The following is an 18,042-nucleotide window of genomic DNA, read 5'->3' as shown; positions in this document are numbered from 1 at the left end:
TTGCTGTGCTAAGTCTACATGCCCTGTGTAGAGGTGCCCATTGTAGCTGCACAGAGTCACACATACGTGGAGGGGGAGCAGGTCCATTTGTCCATTCTCTCTCTGCTGCCTGAGCCCTGTTATGTGCCAGTTACTGCTATTCTCCCTGTGACTCCTTGGGCTGGGACCCAGCTTTGCGCTCAGTTGAGAGTTTGGAGCCCGCTTCTCCACTGCCTGGTCGTCCTGGGAACCAGGAGCAGAACCCTGCGGCTGTGGCTGGCAGAAGCTCCAGGAGGGGAGATGACTGGCAAAGGCTCCTGCAGGGTTAACACACACCAAGAGCGACCAGCGGCTGGAGAGACTTTGCAAAGAGAACAGTCCTGCTGTCTAAGGCCTGGCCTAGCCCAGTAACCACTTAGCAGCGGCGCCCTCCCCTGTAAACAGTGCCTCTTGGCTGCGTGGACAAGGCCTTTTTCCTGGCTCAGGGCAAGCAGGGAAGGATAGCAGCTTGTTTGTCCAGATGCTCACATCTGGCCACTTGCCTATCCCCGCCCCAGCTCACATCTGACCACTCGCCTATTCCTCCCTTCCCCCAACACACACATGCTCCCGCTGGTTTCAGAGTTTGTTTTTAATGTGATTAAAGCTAATGAAAAAAGATTCATAAATACCCTTCAGATAAGCCTGCCCCTCCCCATCACCGTACAAGGCATATGTCTGTTCCCATCACACCACAGGGTGTAAGTCCCTCCCACCCTCACCCCTGCCATCATCCAGCCCCGTCACAGAGTGGGGCATATGCCCTGTTCTGCCCCCTGCCATCTCCCCTCTCCATCACGATGTGTATGTCCCTCCCCCAGATCCCCCCTGCCATAATGCAGCAACCTCCTATTGTAGAATACCCTACTTCAGCAGGAGAAATTAAAGTTGCAACCAGAAGACCAAAACTTTCAGATCCTAGCTAGATGGACTTTCAAGTGATCTCAGCAATCTGGCTTGGGCATTGGATCATTCCTGAAAATCATTCAGCTAAACACTGAAGGTCTAAGCTGCTAAAACACTCCGTTCTCCAGTCCCTAGCCTCCAAACATAACACAGATGTGGCTGTGCTACACCTGTGTTAGACCAGATCTTGCTGACACGGACCCTATCCCATCTCATTCGGCTGAAGAGTTGTCATTTCAGAGTGGTAAAGGTGTACAAGGCCACTGACTGACCCTAGGCCTACCCCTAGGGGTGAAAGTAAAATGGAGCACTTACCGGTATAGGGCTGCTCTGCCCTGCCCCCCCCCCCCCCCCCCCCGGAAGGAGCGGGGCCTGGGGCAGGACTGGGGATCAGCATCCCCCAGCCAGTCCATCTGAGCTCCCTGGCCCGTGCCGCCCGGGGCTCCAGCGGCGATTTAAAGGGCCTGGAGCTCTGGCTGGTGCTGCCGCAACAGCAGCAGCCAGAGCCCTGGGCCCTTTTAAATTGCGGCCCCAGGGCAGCTACTTTTTTTGCCCCCGCGGTGGCCGGGGGGTGGACAAAAGGGGCAGCGACATTAAAGTGCAGAGGTACGGGCCAGTACTGGCGGCTACCTTTTACTGGTATGCTGTACCGGCCCGTACCGCCTTACTTTCACCCCTCCCTACCTCACATATTCTTTCTAAGCTCCCACACTCTGCCATCAGTTTTGGAGATTTTTTGGAGGTAGCCCCTACTCGAGATGCAGAGAGTCAGATCAAAGTGGAGTTGATGTTTTGAACTGGGTCTTGCTCCAGGACCTTCACATCTTCCAGGGTCGAAAATGATGGGGTACTTTTCATTCTGCCAGGCGACCTCATCTGGACCATCAGCACAGGCTTCAAGCTGTAAGCAGTGTATTGAAAACCTTCCCAGATAGTCAATATCATCCAATCCATATCAATGTTGGAGTAACCATACTTATTGTAAAAAGAAAAGGAGTACTTGTGGCACCTTAGAGACTAACCAATTTATTTGAGCATAAGCTTTTGTAAGCTACAGCTCACTTCATTGGATGCAAAGCTTATGCTCAAATAAATTGGTTAGTCTGTAAGGTGCCACAAGTCCTCCTTTTCTTTTTGCGAATACAGACTAACACGACTGCTACTCTGAAACCTGTCATACTTATTGTGAGTACCACGAACTACCCTCACTGGAACTATTGGAACGCAAACTGGCCCAGCTTTACACAATTCACCGACCGGTACATAACTTGTATCCCACATGATGTCCCTATTGAAGAAGCTGACATGCTGTCCACAAAAGCCCTTTACAAAGCAGCCACCGAGTCTGTTCCAAGAGGTTGCAATGAGACTCTGCATTCCTTGCCTAGATGTGGAGTGTGCAGAACTCGAGCAATATGAAGAGCATGGCAATCCAGCCATTGACACATGTGTTAAAAGCTTAAATGCTTCTAGATGAGCAAAACGGGATGAGGCTGTCACTGAGCTAAACATGCCAAGATCCAGCCGCAAAGCTTGGGCACTAATCAGAAGACTTGGTGCGGCTCAAAAGCCTCCAGCACAGTACCATACCCAGTCTCTCCAAACAGTGCTACCCACCTGACACATGCTCTAAGGATAAGGAAAAAAGTTCGAATTAGGGAGGCCATTCCTCTCGGTTCCAGCCAAACAGTCCTGATTTTGTATAGCTCTGTCTATGTCCAGGAGCAATTTAGAACTGGACATGGCTTTGTCTGGTGAAAATTGAGGAGGAGACTGTGGAGTTGGTGAATACCATTTTTCAGAGTGCGCCGCCCCCAACCCCATGGTGTGACCTCACTGCATGCAAAGTTACGCCAGTGGGGGCAGGGCTGGCACGGAGGGGGCAGGCATGGCACAGGTGGGCCCATGCAGGCGAGGGCAGGGCAGCACCATCATGCAGCGTTCTGCAGGTAGGGGTGGGCCCATGCTCCACAGCTGGGCCAGCTGCAGCAGCTGCCCTTCCCTCTCACTGGCTGCTTGAGACTGCAACCCAAGCAGCCAGGCAATACTTTGACAGGGCTAATGGCTGGTTAGACTGCTGCAGGGGGCCCAGGCTGGCTTGCCCGGTAGCCTGTGAGCTGACAATACTCAAACTATGAGCTGATGAGGAGGGTCAGGAGCTTTTGCAGGGTGCACAGAATGCAAAAGGTCAGATTTTAGAAACACCAGAGAGGAAAACACAGCCTGACATGGGGGCCCGGGAGAGGGAAGAATCAAAGACACCTCACAAGTTGATGGTCTGAGTGACTAACAGGAAGATGATGGTGTTTCAACAGTGAAGGAAAATGCAGGACAGGCTGGAGAGGAAAGGAGTTCCGTTTTTTATCATATTAAATTTAAGATGAAGGGAAGACAACCAGGAGGGGATGTCAAAGAGAGCGAGAGGGCAAGGCTGAAATACAAGGTTGAGTGGATGGAGACAAATCAGAATTAGAAAGGTAACTTTGTGGATCAAGGCCAGGGTTCTGGTGGCTGAGGGGTGGCTAATAGGCTGTTAGAACTGAAGCTTTCCTAAGACAAGGGCCTGATCCTGGAAGTAAACTCAGGCTCTGGCAGGTACACATGTCTGTCCCTGGTGGTCCACCAATAAACTTTGTGAGCAAAACAGTGACAGACAGTGTACTTAAAGACTCTTATACCCAGACTCCAAGCCAGAGTGAATTCTGGTCTGGATAAGCACCTAACAATGAAACAGTCTCTCTGTAATGGTGCACTGGGGGCTGGTCTGAAAATAGTGGGAGAATCCCTTTCTAGCCAACTGCTGCACCTCATGTCAGCACTTGTGTGGCACCACTACTTCCGCAGCTAGGCAGAGCAATGGTGGAAGCAGCACCTTATGGAACGTGGCTGTATTTCAGAATAACCCATGTAGAATATAGAATATTGGGGTTGGCAGGGACCTCAGGAGGTCATCGAGTCCAACCCCCTGCTCAAAGCAGGACCAATCCCCAACTACATCATCCCAGCCAGGGCTTTGTCAAGCCAGGCCTTAAAAACCTCTAAGGATGGAGATTCCACCACCTCCCTAGGTAACGCATTCCAGTGTTTCACCACCGTTCTAGTGAAATAGTGTTTCCTAATAACCAACCTAAACCTCTCCCTCTGCAACTTGAGACCATTACTCCTTGTTCTGTCATCCCGGTACCACTAAGAACAGTCCAGATCTATCCTCTTTGGAACCCCCTTTCAGGTAGTTGAAAGCAGCTGTCAAATCTCCCCTCATTCTTCTCTTCTGCAGACTAAATAAGCCCAGTTCCCTCAGCCTCTCCTAATAAGTCACGTGCTCCAGCTCCCTAATAATTTTTGTTGTCCTCCACTGGACTCTTTCCAATTTTTCCACATCCTTCTTGTAGTGATCTGGAGGATGGTGTGGATTACACCCTCAGCAAGTTTGCAGATGACACTAAACTGGGAGGAGAGGTAGATACGCTGGAGGGTAGGGATAGGATACAGAGGGACCTAGACAAATTGGAGGATTGGGCCAAAAGAAATCTGATGAGGTTCAACAAGGACAAGTGCAGAGTCCTGCACTTAGGACGGAAGAATCCAATGCACCGCTACAGACTAGGGACCGAATGGCTCGGCAGCAGTTCTGCAGAAAAGGACCTAGGGGTTGCAGTGGACGAGAAGCTGGATATGAGTCAACAGTGTGCCCTTCTTGCCAAGAAGGCCAGTGGCATTTTGGGATGTATAATTAGGGGCATTGCCAGCAGATCGAGGGACGTGATCGTTCCCCTCTATTCGACACTGGTGAGGCCTCATCTGGAATACTGTGTCCAGTTTTGGGCCTCACACTACGAGAAGGATGTGGAAAAATTGGAAAGAGTCCAGTGGAGGGCAACAAAAATGTTTAGGGGACTGGAACACATGACTTATGAGGAGAGACAGAGGGAACTGGGGATGTTTAGTCTACGGAAGAGAAGAATGAGGGGGGGATTTGATAGCTGCTTTCAACTACCTGAAAGGAGGTTCCAAAGAGGATGGCTCAAGACTGTTCTCAGTGGTAGCAGATGACAGAACAAGGAGTAATGGTCTCAAGTTGCAGTGGGGGAGGTTTAGGTTGGATATTAGGAAAAACTTTTTCACTAGGAGGGTGGTGAAACACTGGAATGCGTTACCTAGGGAGGTGGTGGAATCTCCTTCCTTAGAAGTTTTTAAGGTCAGGCTTGACAAAGCCCTGGCTGGGATGATTTAATTGGGGATCGGTCCTGCTTTGAGCAGGGGGTTGGACTAGATGACCTCCTGAGGTCCCTTCCAACCCTGATATTCTATGATTCTATGAGTGTGGCGCCCAATACTGGACACAGTACTCCAGATGAGGCCTCACCAATGTCGAGTAGAGGGGAACGATCACATCCCTCGATCTGCTGGCAGTGACCCTACTTATACAGCGCAAAATGCCATTGGCCTTCTTGGCAACAAGGGCACACTGCTGACTCATATGCAGCTTCTCGTCCACTGTAACCCCTAGGTCCTTTTCTGCAGAACTGCTGCCGAGCCATTCGGTCCCTAGTCTGTAGCGGTGCATGGGATTCTTCCGTCCTAAGTGCAGGACTCTGCACTTGTCCTTGTTGAACCTCATCAGATTTCTCTTGGCCCAATCCTCTAATTTGTCTAGGTCCCTCTGTATCCTATCCCTACCCTCCAGCGTATCTACCTCTCCTCCCAGTTTAGTGTCATCTGCAAACTTGCTGAGGGTGCAATCCACACCATCCTCCAGATCATTTATGAAGATATTGAACAAAACCGGCCCCAGGACCGACCCTTGGGGCACTCCACTTGATACCGGCTGCCAACTAGACATGGAGCCATTGATCACTACCCGTTGAGCCCGACGATCTAGCCAGTTTTCTGTCCACCTTATAGTCCATTCTTCCAGCCCATACTTCTTTATCTTGCTGGCAAGAATACTGTGGGAGACTGTATCAAAAGCTTTGCTAAAGTCAAGGAATAATATGTCCACTGCTTTCCCCTCATCCACAGAGCCAGTTAACTCGTCATAGAAGGCAATTAGGTTAGTCAGGCATGACTTGCCCTAGTCAGGCATGACTTGCCCTTAAATGCATATTACTTAAATGCATGTACCTTAAATGCATATTACTGAGGCCATTCAAACCAGCTGGAATGTGTGGCTCATGTTTTGATCATCTTAGTGTGCCCCACATGTAGCTTCTTCATTGCAGAAAAGAGTAGTAAAAGTAACACATCCAAAGGACTCAGGGATTCTAGGTTTGCTAACATCTGCTATTTCACTCAGAGCAAGGGTCCGATTCAGATCTGGTGTTAGTGTGAAGCTAGTATTTTACATACAAGCATCAAAAAGAAACTTCTTCACTGTGACCTGCTGGGGCTCTTGGTATTGCCCTGTTTAGGTTCTTATGCTGTCCCCACCTCCCCAGCACAGTATGGGAACACCTGACAGTCTTTCTGAACCCTGGGAAATCTCTGAGTCTTTTTAAAATCTTGATCCCTGGTGGAAAATTAATAATCTCCATGATCAGGATGAATACACTGCTGCTTGTACAAGTAGCTTGTTCCCTTTTAGCTTGTTCCCTGAAACATGATTCACGATTCATGATCAATCCTCTGCTATGGTCGATAAAGGCAACATTGTCTTGGAGTTTGTTGTGTTTCAGCACGGTGACTGTAAACAATGTAATTTAATCCCAAATGGCCAAAAGAATCTGAGTTCATTGCTAAAAGAAGGAAAGGAGAGCGCCATGCATTCTGCAGCCTGAGTCGGTGGGATATAGATGTCAGCAATCGTGGAAAAGAAGATTTGAATCAATGCATTTCTTCTGAAAAGCACAAACAGAACTCGCAGAGTACAGCTACTTCAACTAATATAGAGAATTTCTTCAAAGCTAGTGTGTTGCCTTGTGACGATAATGCGACTGCTGCTGAACTTTGCAAATTGTTCCATGCTATTATGCATCACCATTCTTCCTGAAGCATTGACTGTAGCATAAAAGTTGATAAAACTGTTTACCGTGGCTTGTCTGTGGCTAAAAACTTGACTTGAGGAAATACCGTGGCTAAGGCACTGAGTGAGAACGTTTTAGCCCCATATTCAGTTCAGAAGCATTTATGATATATTAAGGCTAATGATCTATATTTCTTTTTGGCCACTGATGCTTCAAATAAGGGAGCAACAAAGTGTTTTCTATTAGTCTTAAGGTATTTCAGTTTTGAAAAAAAAGGATTACATACTTCCTTGTGGCTTTTTACAATGATAGTCAGGAAACTCTTCTAGTCACTGCCACAGAAATATTTGGAAAACTCAGGACTTTTGACCTCAGTTTAGAGAAGCTGTCAGCGTATGCAGCTGATAATGCCAGTGTAAATTATGGGATGTATAACAGCATTTACCAGAAACTGAAAAATGTCCAAGAGGACATTCTAGCAGCCCACTGCTTAGCACACATTCTTCATAACATAATAAAGTATGTAGCAGTTAAACTTGATATTGACGTAGAACTTTTAATTCTAAAGGTTTATTCCCACTTCCACATTTCTGCCACTAGAACAGAACAATTAAAGGAGATTTGTGACTTTGTTGGGGTGGAAGAGTGCGATCGGTTCAGACACGCTGTTACCAGGTGACTGTCTTTTTTGCCAGCAATCAATAGATTACTGAAGTGCTGGAAACCACGAACTCACTATTTCCAGAGTTTAGGAGAGTAAGAGTGTCCCAAAATAAGTTGGGAATGCTTTGGGGACAAGGTCATTCCCAATGAGGTAGTTGAAAGATATTTTCTCTTTCGGAGCTGTGCTCTGAAGCTATTCAAGGACTGTAATGAGGCTTTAGAAGCCACGTGCTTTAGTATTCTTTCAGTTACTGAGCTCTTGAATGGATTGAATATGAAACTGGAGAGAAGGATTAGGGACAAGTTCTTTGGCTACACACTGAATTCTAAGCTTGAGGAGATTACTGAAAATATTGCTGGAAGGTGTAAAAAGGACTTCATGGCCTTTTAATGAAAGAGCAAAGAAGTATCTGCATGACAGGTATGACTTCTCTGAAGACAGCCTTCACAGCAAAGTGTACAATTTAGCTCTTGAAAAATGCATCAGCTTTGAAGAATTTTTGGAAGCTGTTCAGGCTTGCAGCCTGAAAGAAATGGACATGGATGAGCTCTATGAAGAAATTCTAAAAGTGGTAAACTCTTCTGTGTTAAAGGATTGTCTAATTAGCAAGGAGAGGCAACAGAACATTTTCACCAAAGCACAGGGCAACTTCAAGAACTTTAAGAAGATCAGCTCCTACATCTTTTCAATACTGTGCAGCAATGCTCACATGGAGAGGAAAGGAGTACTTGTGGCACCTTAGAGACTAACCAATTTATTTGAGCATAAGCTTTCGTGAGCTACAGCTCACTTCATCGGATGCATTCGATGAAGTGAGCTGTAGCTCACGAAAGCTTATGCTCAAATAAATTGGTTAGTCTCTAAGGTGCCACAAGTACTCCTTTTCTTTTTGCGAATACAGACTAACACGGCTGTTACTCTGAAACCTGTCACATGGAGAGGGTTTTCTCTCTGATGACCACAGCTGGGAGAAATAAAGGGAATCAGCTGGATGTAGAGAGCATGAAAGCAGAGCTCCAGATATGCATCAGTTTAAGAGGGGAAAGCAAAAATATGTACGCTGAGTTCCTCAAGAAGAAAGAACTTCTGAAAGAGGCCCAGGGTGGGCAAAAGTGCAGACACAGATGAACGGTTATGGTACTCTATGAATTAGGCACATCAAAAACTCTGCTTCTTGCTAGCAAGTCTAACTCTGTCTATATTGTCACTTTGTTCGCTACACACAAATAAACGTATTTTATTGAGAAAGTTCTGCATTGCATTGTAATTTTTATTCCATTTTGTGTAATCTTACATGGAATTGAATGTAGGTTGCTGCATTATTTAACTTGCCAGAAATTAGAATTAGTCTTTTACTATACTACTCAGCAATGAGCTGGACATTTTAAATGTGGCGATGTTTGGTACAGGTTTTGTTAGCCATCATTTCTGCATGTGGGGGGGTCACACCAGTGCGGGCAGGGATGTCCTGTATTCTGAGTATGCATCAGTTGCCACCCTAGTTTGAAGGAGAGGTGAAGAAGAGATGACGATCGTACTAACAGTGCATACCCGAAACTGAAGGCTTCCTGTCTTTCGCTGCAGATGAAGTAGAAAGAGTGATCAAAACATTGAAAATAAGTAAAGCCTGTGAGCTTGATAACGACCCCCCTGAATTCTTGAAAAAACTGGGAAAACCTAGTAAATAACAGCTAGCCACCTTTCTATCTAGAGTCATCCAGGAGAATCAAATACCTAACATCTGGCACAGAGAAAAAGTAATAGCCATGCCAAAACCTGAAAAAGACCACTAACATGCGAGTTACTGCACTATCTCTTTGCTATGCTGGGTGTACAAATTACTTTAAAGGCTTCAAGGATGACTTGTTTACAGTCTAAGTACCTAGATCGGGGACAAATATTTAATACTGGGCTCTGCAGTCTAGCCGAGAAAGGTCTAACATGATCCAATGGCTGGAAGTTGAAGCTAGACAAATTCAGACTCCTCCCTCAGCCGTCACCTGTCCCTATCACACAATGAGGAGTGTACCCCTCCCTCCAACCCCTGCCATCACCCGTCCAGCAGGACATATGTCCATAACCCAGGCCTCTGCCATCACTCAGCCCCATCACATAGAATTGCACACATTGCTCACACTTCTGAAAGGAGCTCCAGTGTGGCCCCAAGCACAGAGCAGATTGAAAGAGTTAATGTGTACAGCATGCAAACCTCCTGCAGAGAGGCTGCAAACTCAGAGGTTTGTGATGGAGGGGCAAAAGCTGCTCCCCTAAGCCACCATATGAGAGCCCAGCGCAAGGTGTGTTTCTGAGGAAATAACTCAGAGGTGTGAACTGTTCGCCAAGATGCTAAAGTGTTTGTTTTGTGTTAAAATATTTCTACCCTAGTCCTTAGTGCCATTGAATCGCTGAGCTCAGGGCAGTCAGGGCTGTACATTTTAGGAGGGTCAGAGTCATATTTGTACCTTTCATTCTGCACCAGAAAGGTGATAGAATCTGAAAAATTTAAAGGCAGTTCATTTTTTGAGGCAGGGGGCTGTTTCTTGGGAACCCCCCCAATTTGAACCCGTAATTCTAACCTGGGGCCCAGTGAGGCATAACATTTTTCAGTCTGCACAGGCATGTGGATTTTAGAGCACTTTGAACCTGGGACTCTTAATGGGGTTCAGCAAGAGACACCCCTTAGAGTCAGGGTCACTGCCACTTCCCCCTGTGAGAGGTTGGAAAGGGCAGGGCACAGGCTATATCTGTCGTGTTCCACCTTCCAGCTACAAGGTCTAAAAGGTTGGCTGTGTTTTTTTTTTTAATCTGACACTTGTGTCATTGCTCCATGGGTTTCCTTTGGTTGTATTCCTCAACATTTCTGCCTTATACTGTAGCAGTTTAGTCCCAGTTGCCAGATTTCATCACCGGCTGCAAAGTAAGCAAAGCCCTGGTTGCTGGGGGTTTTCAAGCTTGTCCTTAATCTCTGGAGGGTGAAGATGTGATTAGTGGCTCGGACACAGACTCTGTGGATGGAGGTTTTCAAAGGAGTCTGAGAGAGTCCTCACTTTCTCCTGACCTCTGGACCTAAGCTTCCCACCTCAAAATGCAGCTGATAACCCTCCTTGACTGTTCAGACGGCGAGGTCTTCAGGGCAGGGACTGGCCTCATGCTGTGACTGTGCAGTGCCCAGCAAAATGGGGCGCAGGGTGCCTTCACAGAACGGCAGCAGTTGCAAACTTAGGAAAGCCCTGAATGCATTGTTACCTTGATTTACTGCAACTTCAGAGCTGGAGTGAAGAAGGAGGAGCCAGCACCCTGGGATACCTCACCCAGCAATCTGCAGGCCACCAGCAAGTATCCCTTGGGCCCACTGGGAGGGCGGCTGTGACTCAGGGGATACTGCAGAACACTTCTGCGGGTGTTGCTGGTGACACATGCTTCTGCACTTGCTTGGACAATGCTGCCAACCCCAAGCATTTAACAAGTCATGAGTCCCCTGTCCCATCCCCCCATCATGAAATTGGCTTAAAAATCATGAGATTTTGATGACTTTGGGGTTCTGCTTATTTGCCTTCTAGTTTCTGAGTCTTTAGGAGTCACTTTCTCAAGCTTTTCTCTACAATCACAAGAGCTGGAAACTTACCCTGTTTTAAAAAATGAAAGTTGCAATTCTGTCTCATGTGATCACCTGACTCCAGGAGCTTGGGGCTTTAAGAAGAGCACCAAATGTCATGAGAACTGCAGTAAAAGCATGAAAGCTGACAACACTGCATGCACTGGAGAAATTTATCCTTCAACACACATCTCAGGGGAGTGTTCTCCAGGTACGCACAGGACTGCTTGAACATCTCCAGTCTGGGCCCTGGATTTAGATTGCAGAAGAGTTTGTGCTGTTATGGGAACAGATGTGTGTGCGTGGTGGGCAAGTGGGTGGTTCAGGCTTGGGTAAGGAAGGGGCTCTAATGATGTTTTTTTAGTAGGTTTCCATTATTAAGTGGGGTTATAGGTGCAGGAGAGTGATTCACAATGGCTCCGCCTTGCCCAGCAGTGCCTGTCACATGGCTCAGAGTCAGACTTGTTGGGTTTAGTGCCTGACCCCTTGTCTACACACAGGAGCTGCACTGGCGTCACTTAAATTGGATCTTAGTTTGGTTTAAACCAGTTTCATTTCAGTTTAACTTAAGTTGATTCCAAAGCTGATAGAACAAAATCTGTTTAAAATTGTACCTTAGCTCAGTAGCTGTGACGTGCTCTGGCAGAGACGCCCTTCAAAGGCTTTAGCACTTTTGACTTCTCTCAGCCCTGCAGGAGACAGCCCGGCTGGATGGGTGCGAGTGGCGTATGCATTATCACTTAGTTCCAGGAGCAGGACCTTTGGGACAGCGAGGATAAGAAAAGAGCCCAGAGGAATTCTACATTCCCAGGGAACTCTGCGCGTATGTCTACACCGCAGTTAAACGTCTGTGGCTGGCCTGTGCTAGCTAACTCGGGCTAAGGGGCTTGGGCTAAGCGGCTGTTTAATTGTGGTGTAAACACTTGGGCTTGGACCGCAGCCTGAGCTCTGGGACCCTCCCAACTCACAAGGTCCTAGAGCCCAGGCTCCAGCCCAAGTGTGAACATCTGTACTGCAAGCCCAAGTCAGCTGGCAAGGGCCAGCCGTGGATTTTTAATTATAGTGTAGACATACTCTGTCAGGCCAGTAGGCAGAGAGCCAACCCTAGCTAGCAGTGAGCTGAGCACGCTGGATTGGAGTTCACCAGAGGCCAGCTGCTAGGGCTCCAGAAGTGCTGACTGCAGAAGATGCTTCTGCTCTCGTGTAGGGTTTTCTGTTTTGAGTATTATGCACTGGGGATGCCTAAATGATCTGCATCCAGGTCAGAACCTTCGGGCTGTGGCCATCACAGGCACAAAACTGCATGGGGTGAGCAGTTTTTTATGTTCCACTTCAACCCTTCTCATTGTCCAAGGAAAGAAACAGGTGCTGAAGTTCCCTCCCTGTAGTGAAGGAGCTCTATGTCACTGCCCTGGTGGGGGGTGCCCTCCTTGTCCCCTGGGGCCAGGACAAGGGTCCCCAGTGTGGTGGCATGGGCAGCCCTTTGGGGCCTGTGCTGGGGCTTTCCTCTCTCCAGCAGCCTGTAGGGACACATTGGGGTGCCAGATCAGACAATGACTGAACTCTCCCTGCTTATTTCTTGCCAGCTGCTGTGAACCTGTGCGTCTCCCTGCAGGTGCCTCAGGCTGTCCCCATGGACCTGCGGATCGGACAGCGCTTTGTCAAGCCCGGCTCCGACACCACCCTGCTGGCTCTCAAGCAGACCCAGCAGCTGCAGCACCAGCTCTTCTTGGCCAGCCTGCACCAGCAGCAGGTGGAGCAGTTCACCCACCAGCACATGCGGGTAGGAACAGCCTTCCGGGCCTCTGGGGGGCCACAGGGCCAGGTTCCAGGCTTTGGGGACACATTGCACCAGTAGCCCTTGAGGCACTTGCCTGCTGCAGACACACTGGGAGCCTGCTTCAGTCAGTCAGCACAGGGGGAGTGAAGCTGGTAGCCACCCCCTGGCTCTGAGCACAGCTGTGCTGGGGAGCAGGAGGCCCCCAGGCCCCAGAAGGACCAAGCCGTTGTCGGTGATCAGAACTCGAGGGAGCTCAAGGAGCAGCGGTTATGTCTGGCATCCCAGGCAGTACCAATGGGATGATGCTCCAGATAGCGGTCTGGGCAGATCCCTGGCTCCCCCGGCCTTTCATCAGACGTCATCATTTATTTCTCTTGTCTCTGAGACTGGAGCGAATCATCCCACAAACCTCCAAGATCCCAAATGAAATGGAGAAAGTTACAGGACAAATACTGGGCTACTCCTGCCAGTCTCTGGGTCTGAGCCACGCTACCCAGCCCTGGCTGCCACTTTGGGTGGAGATGCCGGAGGCAGCCTCTGCTCTCGAGCACCCTCCATCCTATATGACCCTCTCCCTTCTTACCCCCTTAACCTGTCCATTATCCTGGCAGGCGTAGAGGCATCCCTGTCATGGGCTTTTTGTCTGGGCCCAAATACAGTGGCCCCAATGCCATGTGTTCATATGGCTCAGCGCTGGGTCCGTGCAGCGTGGCCAGTGGCAGTGAAAAGCAGGAAGTCACCTTCTGGTCTGGCTTTCCACAGGGATCACAGGAGGCCACAGTTAGCAGTGCTTTCCCCTGTCAAGGCCTGAGAAGTCTACTGTCCATGTCTATGTGAACACAGTTCTCCTGGTCACCGAGAACATAGCGATGGTCCAGCAGTGACCCCTCCCCTGTTTCTGGAAGTGGCAGCACCAGCTGCTTGAGAACAAGGGGCAAGGAAACCTGGAATGGGCCCAAGGAAGGGCTGGGGGCTGGATCAGATGGTGCAGAGCCAAGAGTTCTGTCCAGGGCAGAGCCAAGTTGACAAGCCAGATCAATTCCCCAGGCCATGGCAGAACGTTGACAGCAAAGTTTGCATTTCCAGGTCTCTGCTCTGCTCCCTGCCCGTGTCCTTGACCATGAAGGTCAGAACCTTCCAGACCCTACAGTAAATGTGGTGTTGTAGGCAGGGTCAGTCCATCCCTGGAGCCCCAGAACTGATCCCTCCATCTGATTCCAGGAAGAAGTCAAAGCCAGTGGCCCTCTTCTCAGAGGTCTCCTTTCCAGGCCGGCAGGACAGTCGCCAGTCCTGCAGCTCTCAGGATTGTTCCAGGGCTGCCTATGCTAACAGAAAGCCCAAGGGGTGCTCAGCAGGGGATACCGCTTCCCCCTGTCTTGGTCTGGAGCCCAGCACAGCCCATAAATCCCACACTTGGGGAGCAGGGCCTAACCTGGACCCCAACAGTCTCATCTGGGTAACTGCAGCCCCCACAGGGGCTCAGTGGCAAATCTGCTTTCACTGCCCAGTCCCTGGGACCCAGCCTTTCTCTCCTCCCTGAATGAAAGCTCCACTGCGCGCTGGCGACCAGTCCTGGCTTTCACATCACCCCGGTCCGAGAGCAGCCTTAGGACTGGCAGGAGCTCCCCTGCAGGGGAAGGACCCATTGGCTCCATTGTCGTGGTACCTTGAGCACCAGGATAGGCCCCTTTGTCTCTCGCCCTCCCTGTTTCAGGGGTCAGGTACCAGACTGCTGGGGCGCCACCCATCAGAGAGCCTATATCAAGTGACTCCCGAGAGTCACTATTGATAGAGCCTACAGGGCAACACTCTCCCTGCAGCCCCATCACTCCGTCATGTCTCCGGACTCAGGGCTGAGGGGCTTGGGCTTTGCAGCTGCACCTCCCAGAGTCACCTCTCCCCTGGTGCTGGTGCCCTGCTAAATGGACATGCTCATGGAGAATGAGCCACTCTGATGCCTGCACCCAACCTGCTCTGGGTGTGCTGGGCCTAAGGCCCTCTGGGGAGTCCCCTGATGGACCTCTGGGGGGAGATCTGCTCTCCCCTTGCCTTCCCCCAGGGCCTTGCCTGGGGTGGAGCTCCTGCCTTCCCCTCCCCTCAGGGCAAGGGAGGGGCTCCCCTTCTGTCCACCCAGGATGCTGGCTGGGACAGGGCTCCCCCCTCTCCTCCCCACAGGGCTCTGGAGCAGGACTCCCCCCCGCCCCTCCACAGGGACCAGGCCGAGGTGGGGCGCCCTCCTCCCCTGCAGGGCTCTGGCAGAGGCGGGGCTCCCCTTCCCTCCCTCCAGGACACTGTCCGGGGCAGGATTCCTCTCTCCCGTCCCCTGCCCTCCCCCACAGGGCACTGGCTGGGGCAGAGCTCTCTTGCTGCTATGCTGATGCTCTCTGTCACCCCTGCAGGTGAACATGGACTCCCCACAGCGTGAGGCAGAGGCTGGGCAGCAGGACCAGGAGCTGCGGCTACTCCTCAATAAGGACAAGAGCAAACGAAGTAAGAGCCCCTCGCTGTGTTCATCTATCTGTCTGTCTGCAATGCAATGGGTGCCATGACTCTGCCTGGGAGTCTGAAGGGGGGGCTCAGGCCCCCTGCCCTTTAGGTGGGGAGAGGATGGTTCCCACATGGGTGCTCCCTGCCCGTGCTGGGAGTCTGGGTTCCTTTTGAACACAGCCCTGCCTGCAGCGTGGCACTGTGCTCCTGGTTCAGGCCTTCCACGTCGCTGCGCAGGATGCTCCTGGTAAGGATGTGCTGTTGCTCTGCTTCTCCACTAAGGGCCTTTGCGAGCTGCAAAGGTCACACCTGGTGCGCACACCCCGCCCTCCTGCCAAGGGCAGCTGCAGAGATTGAACCTGCTACTTGACAGGGCAGGAATCGGCAAATCAGAAAAGCAAAAGGGATCCCCTTGGCTAAGCCTAGGTGAGTGCCTGGCCCTACCTGCCACCCCAGCGCTGGGGGCTGCAAGAGCAGGTTGGGCCCCAGCCCTCCTCTGCTCCTCCTTAGCTTTTCAGGTGGCAGCAGAGCACATCAGGGTCACTCCCCGTGCAGAGCCATGGCACTGGGATGGTCAGGGTCAGAATGAACTGGTCAATGTTTTGGGAGCCACTGCTATAGGAGACCAGCCCACTGGGAGGGGCAGGAATCCACCTCCAAGACTCTGTGACTCAGGCTAGGAGCAGTGGTGCCACAGGCAGAGCTTGTGCAAGCTTCCTTCCAGCGCTCCCCCATCCCAGCCCTTCTGTCTGCTGAGGGCAGCGGGAAGGACCTGGGACTGAAACAGCCAGTACCAGTGGGGAGGTGGCGCCCCTGGACTTGATGCTCTGTGAGTACCTTCATACATGAAGCCAGTGCCCCATCTAGTGCCCATTCCAGCACAGAGCTCTCAAAACAGTGAACTTCCTGAGTTTTCCATTCAGTGCATCACACCTGCCTGTACTCTAGGAACAGCTCCAAACTGCAGCCCCACCATGACCCTTCTTAGCGTCCCCTGCTGGTCCACCCAGGTACCCACAACACAGGCTGCAGAGAGCCCATTGTCTGGGAGCCTCAGAGAGCTCATTAGTAGCCATTGTGCCTGATGTCTGGGAGCCCACCATAGCCATCACCCTGGTCACCCATGAGCAACTCCTAACTCAGCTCCCGTCCACACAAACTCTCTGGCCTGCATGTGGTAGTGCTCAGCCCTCAGGCTGGCTGACCTGGCTGGGGCTGTGGGCCAGAGCCCACGTGCTGCTGTCACTCAGGCTGTTCACCCGCCCACTTTGCAGTGGGGGCACAGGCTAAACTACTGGAGTGCTGATCGTTCTTTAGTGCTTTCCCCCAAGCCCCCCAGGTGCCCAAAGGACAAACAAGTTCTCCCACCTAGAGTGGCTCAGCTCACTGCAGCATTAAGAACCATGGGCTATGTCCCCAGAAGTCCTTGTGCCACACACCAGTAAATGCAGAGCCAGTGAAGACACAGTAGACTAGACACACTGGAGTGTGGCTTTGCAGTGTGTCAGAACCGAGTGACGATCGTCTGGGCTGACTCTGCAGTGAAGACATCTGCTTGCAGGCTCAGGAGCTGAGCATGATGGGATAGGTGGAAGTGATATCACACCCTCCCAGAGCATGGGAACTTCTGGCACTGTGGAAACATGCAAATGATCAGGTGTGGCTGAGAACAGTGTGATGAATGCTTGGCCACGCGGGAGCTTTGGAAATCAGTTTTGGCTCTTCTAGCCAGCTGGGCTGCCTGCCAGAGCCATCACTCCACAGAAAGCCTTCTGTGCACTTTCATCCACCAGCTTCCTGCTGGGAGGAACCCCCAGCGAGCTCTGGCAGTGTGCACAGTTCTGGGGCAGTTTCGGGAGGACTGGCACTGACCGGGAATGAGGTCACGGCTGGTTTGGTGTCCGCTTAATGGGTCAGCGCCGACCCCAGGAGGTATATGTCTGCACTGGAGTTGAAAGGTGTAATTCCCAGCTCCGATAGACATACATTAAAATAGCAGTGTAGCAGCCACAGCACAGGAGGTGGTACAGGCTAGTCAAGCAACTACAATCTGGATGCACTTGGGTCTCAGACTTGGGGTAGCTAGCCCCTCCTGCCACTCGAGCCACCGTAGCTACACTTCTGTGTAGGGGCAAAATTACAAAGGCCAAGGCACAAAACGAGATCAAACCAGCTAGAGATATAAAGGGTAACAAGAAAACATTCTACAAATACATTAGAAGCAAGAGGAAGACCAAGGACAGTTACTCAGTGTGGGGGGGAAAACAATAACTGAAAATGTGGAAGTGGCAGAGGTGCTTAATGACTTCTTTGTTTCAGTTTTCACCAAGAAGGTTAGTGGCGATTGGACATCTAACATAGTGAATGCCAGTGAAAATCGGGTAGGATCAGAGGTTAAAATAGGGAAAGAACAAGTTAAAAATTACTTAGACAAGTTAAATGTTTTCAAGTCACCAGGACCTGATGAAATGCATCCTAGAATACTCAAGGAGCTGAGGAGATATCTGAGCCATTTAGCGATTATTTTTGAAAAATCAATGGAAGATGAGAGAGATTCCAGAAGACTGGAAAAGGGCAAATATAGTGCCAATCTATAAAAAGGGAAATAAGGACAACCCAGGGAATTACA

General features: G+C 50.4%; 1 protein-coding gene across 4 annotated transcripts in view; it reads left to right on the top strand.

Annotated features, from left to right (window-relative positions):
- Positions 1–18,042, top strand: part of HDAC7 (histone deacetylase 7) — a 258,148-nt gene that overhangs the window by 187,702 nt on the left and 52,404 nt on the right. For 3 of the 4 annotated variants that reach the window (XM_074934754.1, XM_074934755.1, XM_074934753.1), the window contains 2 exons: positions 12,733–12,929; positions 15,326–15,416. In XM_074934754.1, the coding sequence (XP_074790855.1) occupies positions 12,733–12,929; positions 15,326–15,416 (288 nt within the window). The remainder of the gene's footprint in view (positions 1–12,732; positions 12,930–15,325; positions 15,417–18,042) is intronic. The other variant, XM_074934756.1, reaches the window with a different exon arrangement.

This window comes from Natator depressus, chromosome 20, assembly GCF_965152275.1.
Source record: "Natator depressus isolate rNatDep1 chromosome 20, rNatDep2.hap1, whole genome shotgun sequence".
NCBI classification, from domain to species: Eukaryota; Metazoa; Chordata; order Testudines; family Cheloniidae; genus Natator; species Natator depressus.
This window is presented reverse-complemented; position numbering and strand designations above follow the sequence as displayed.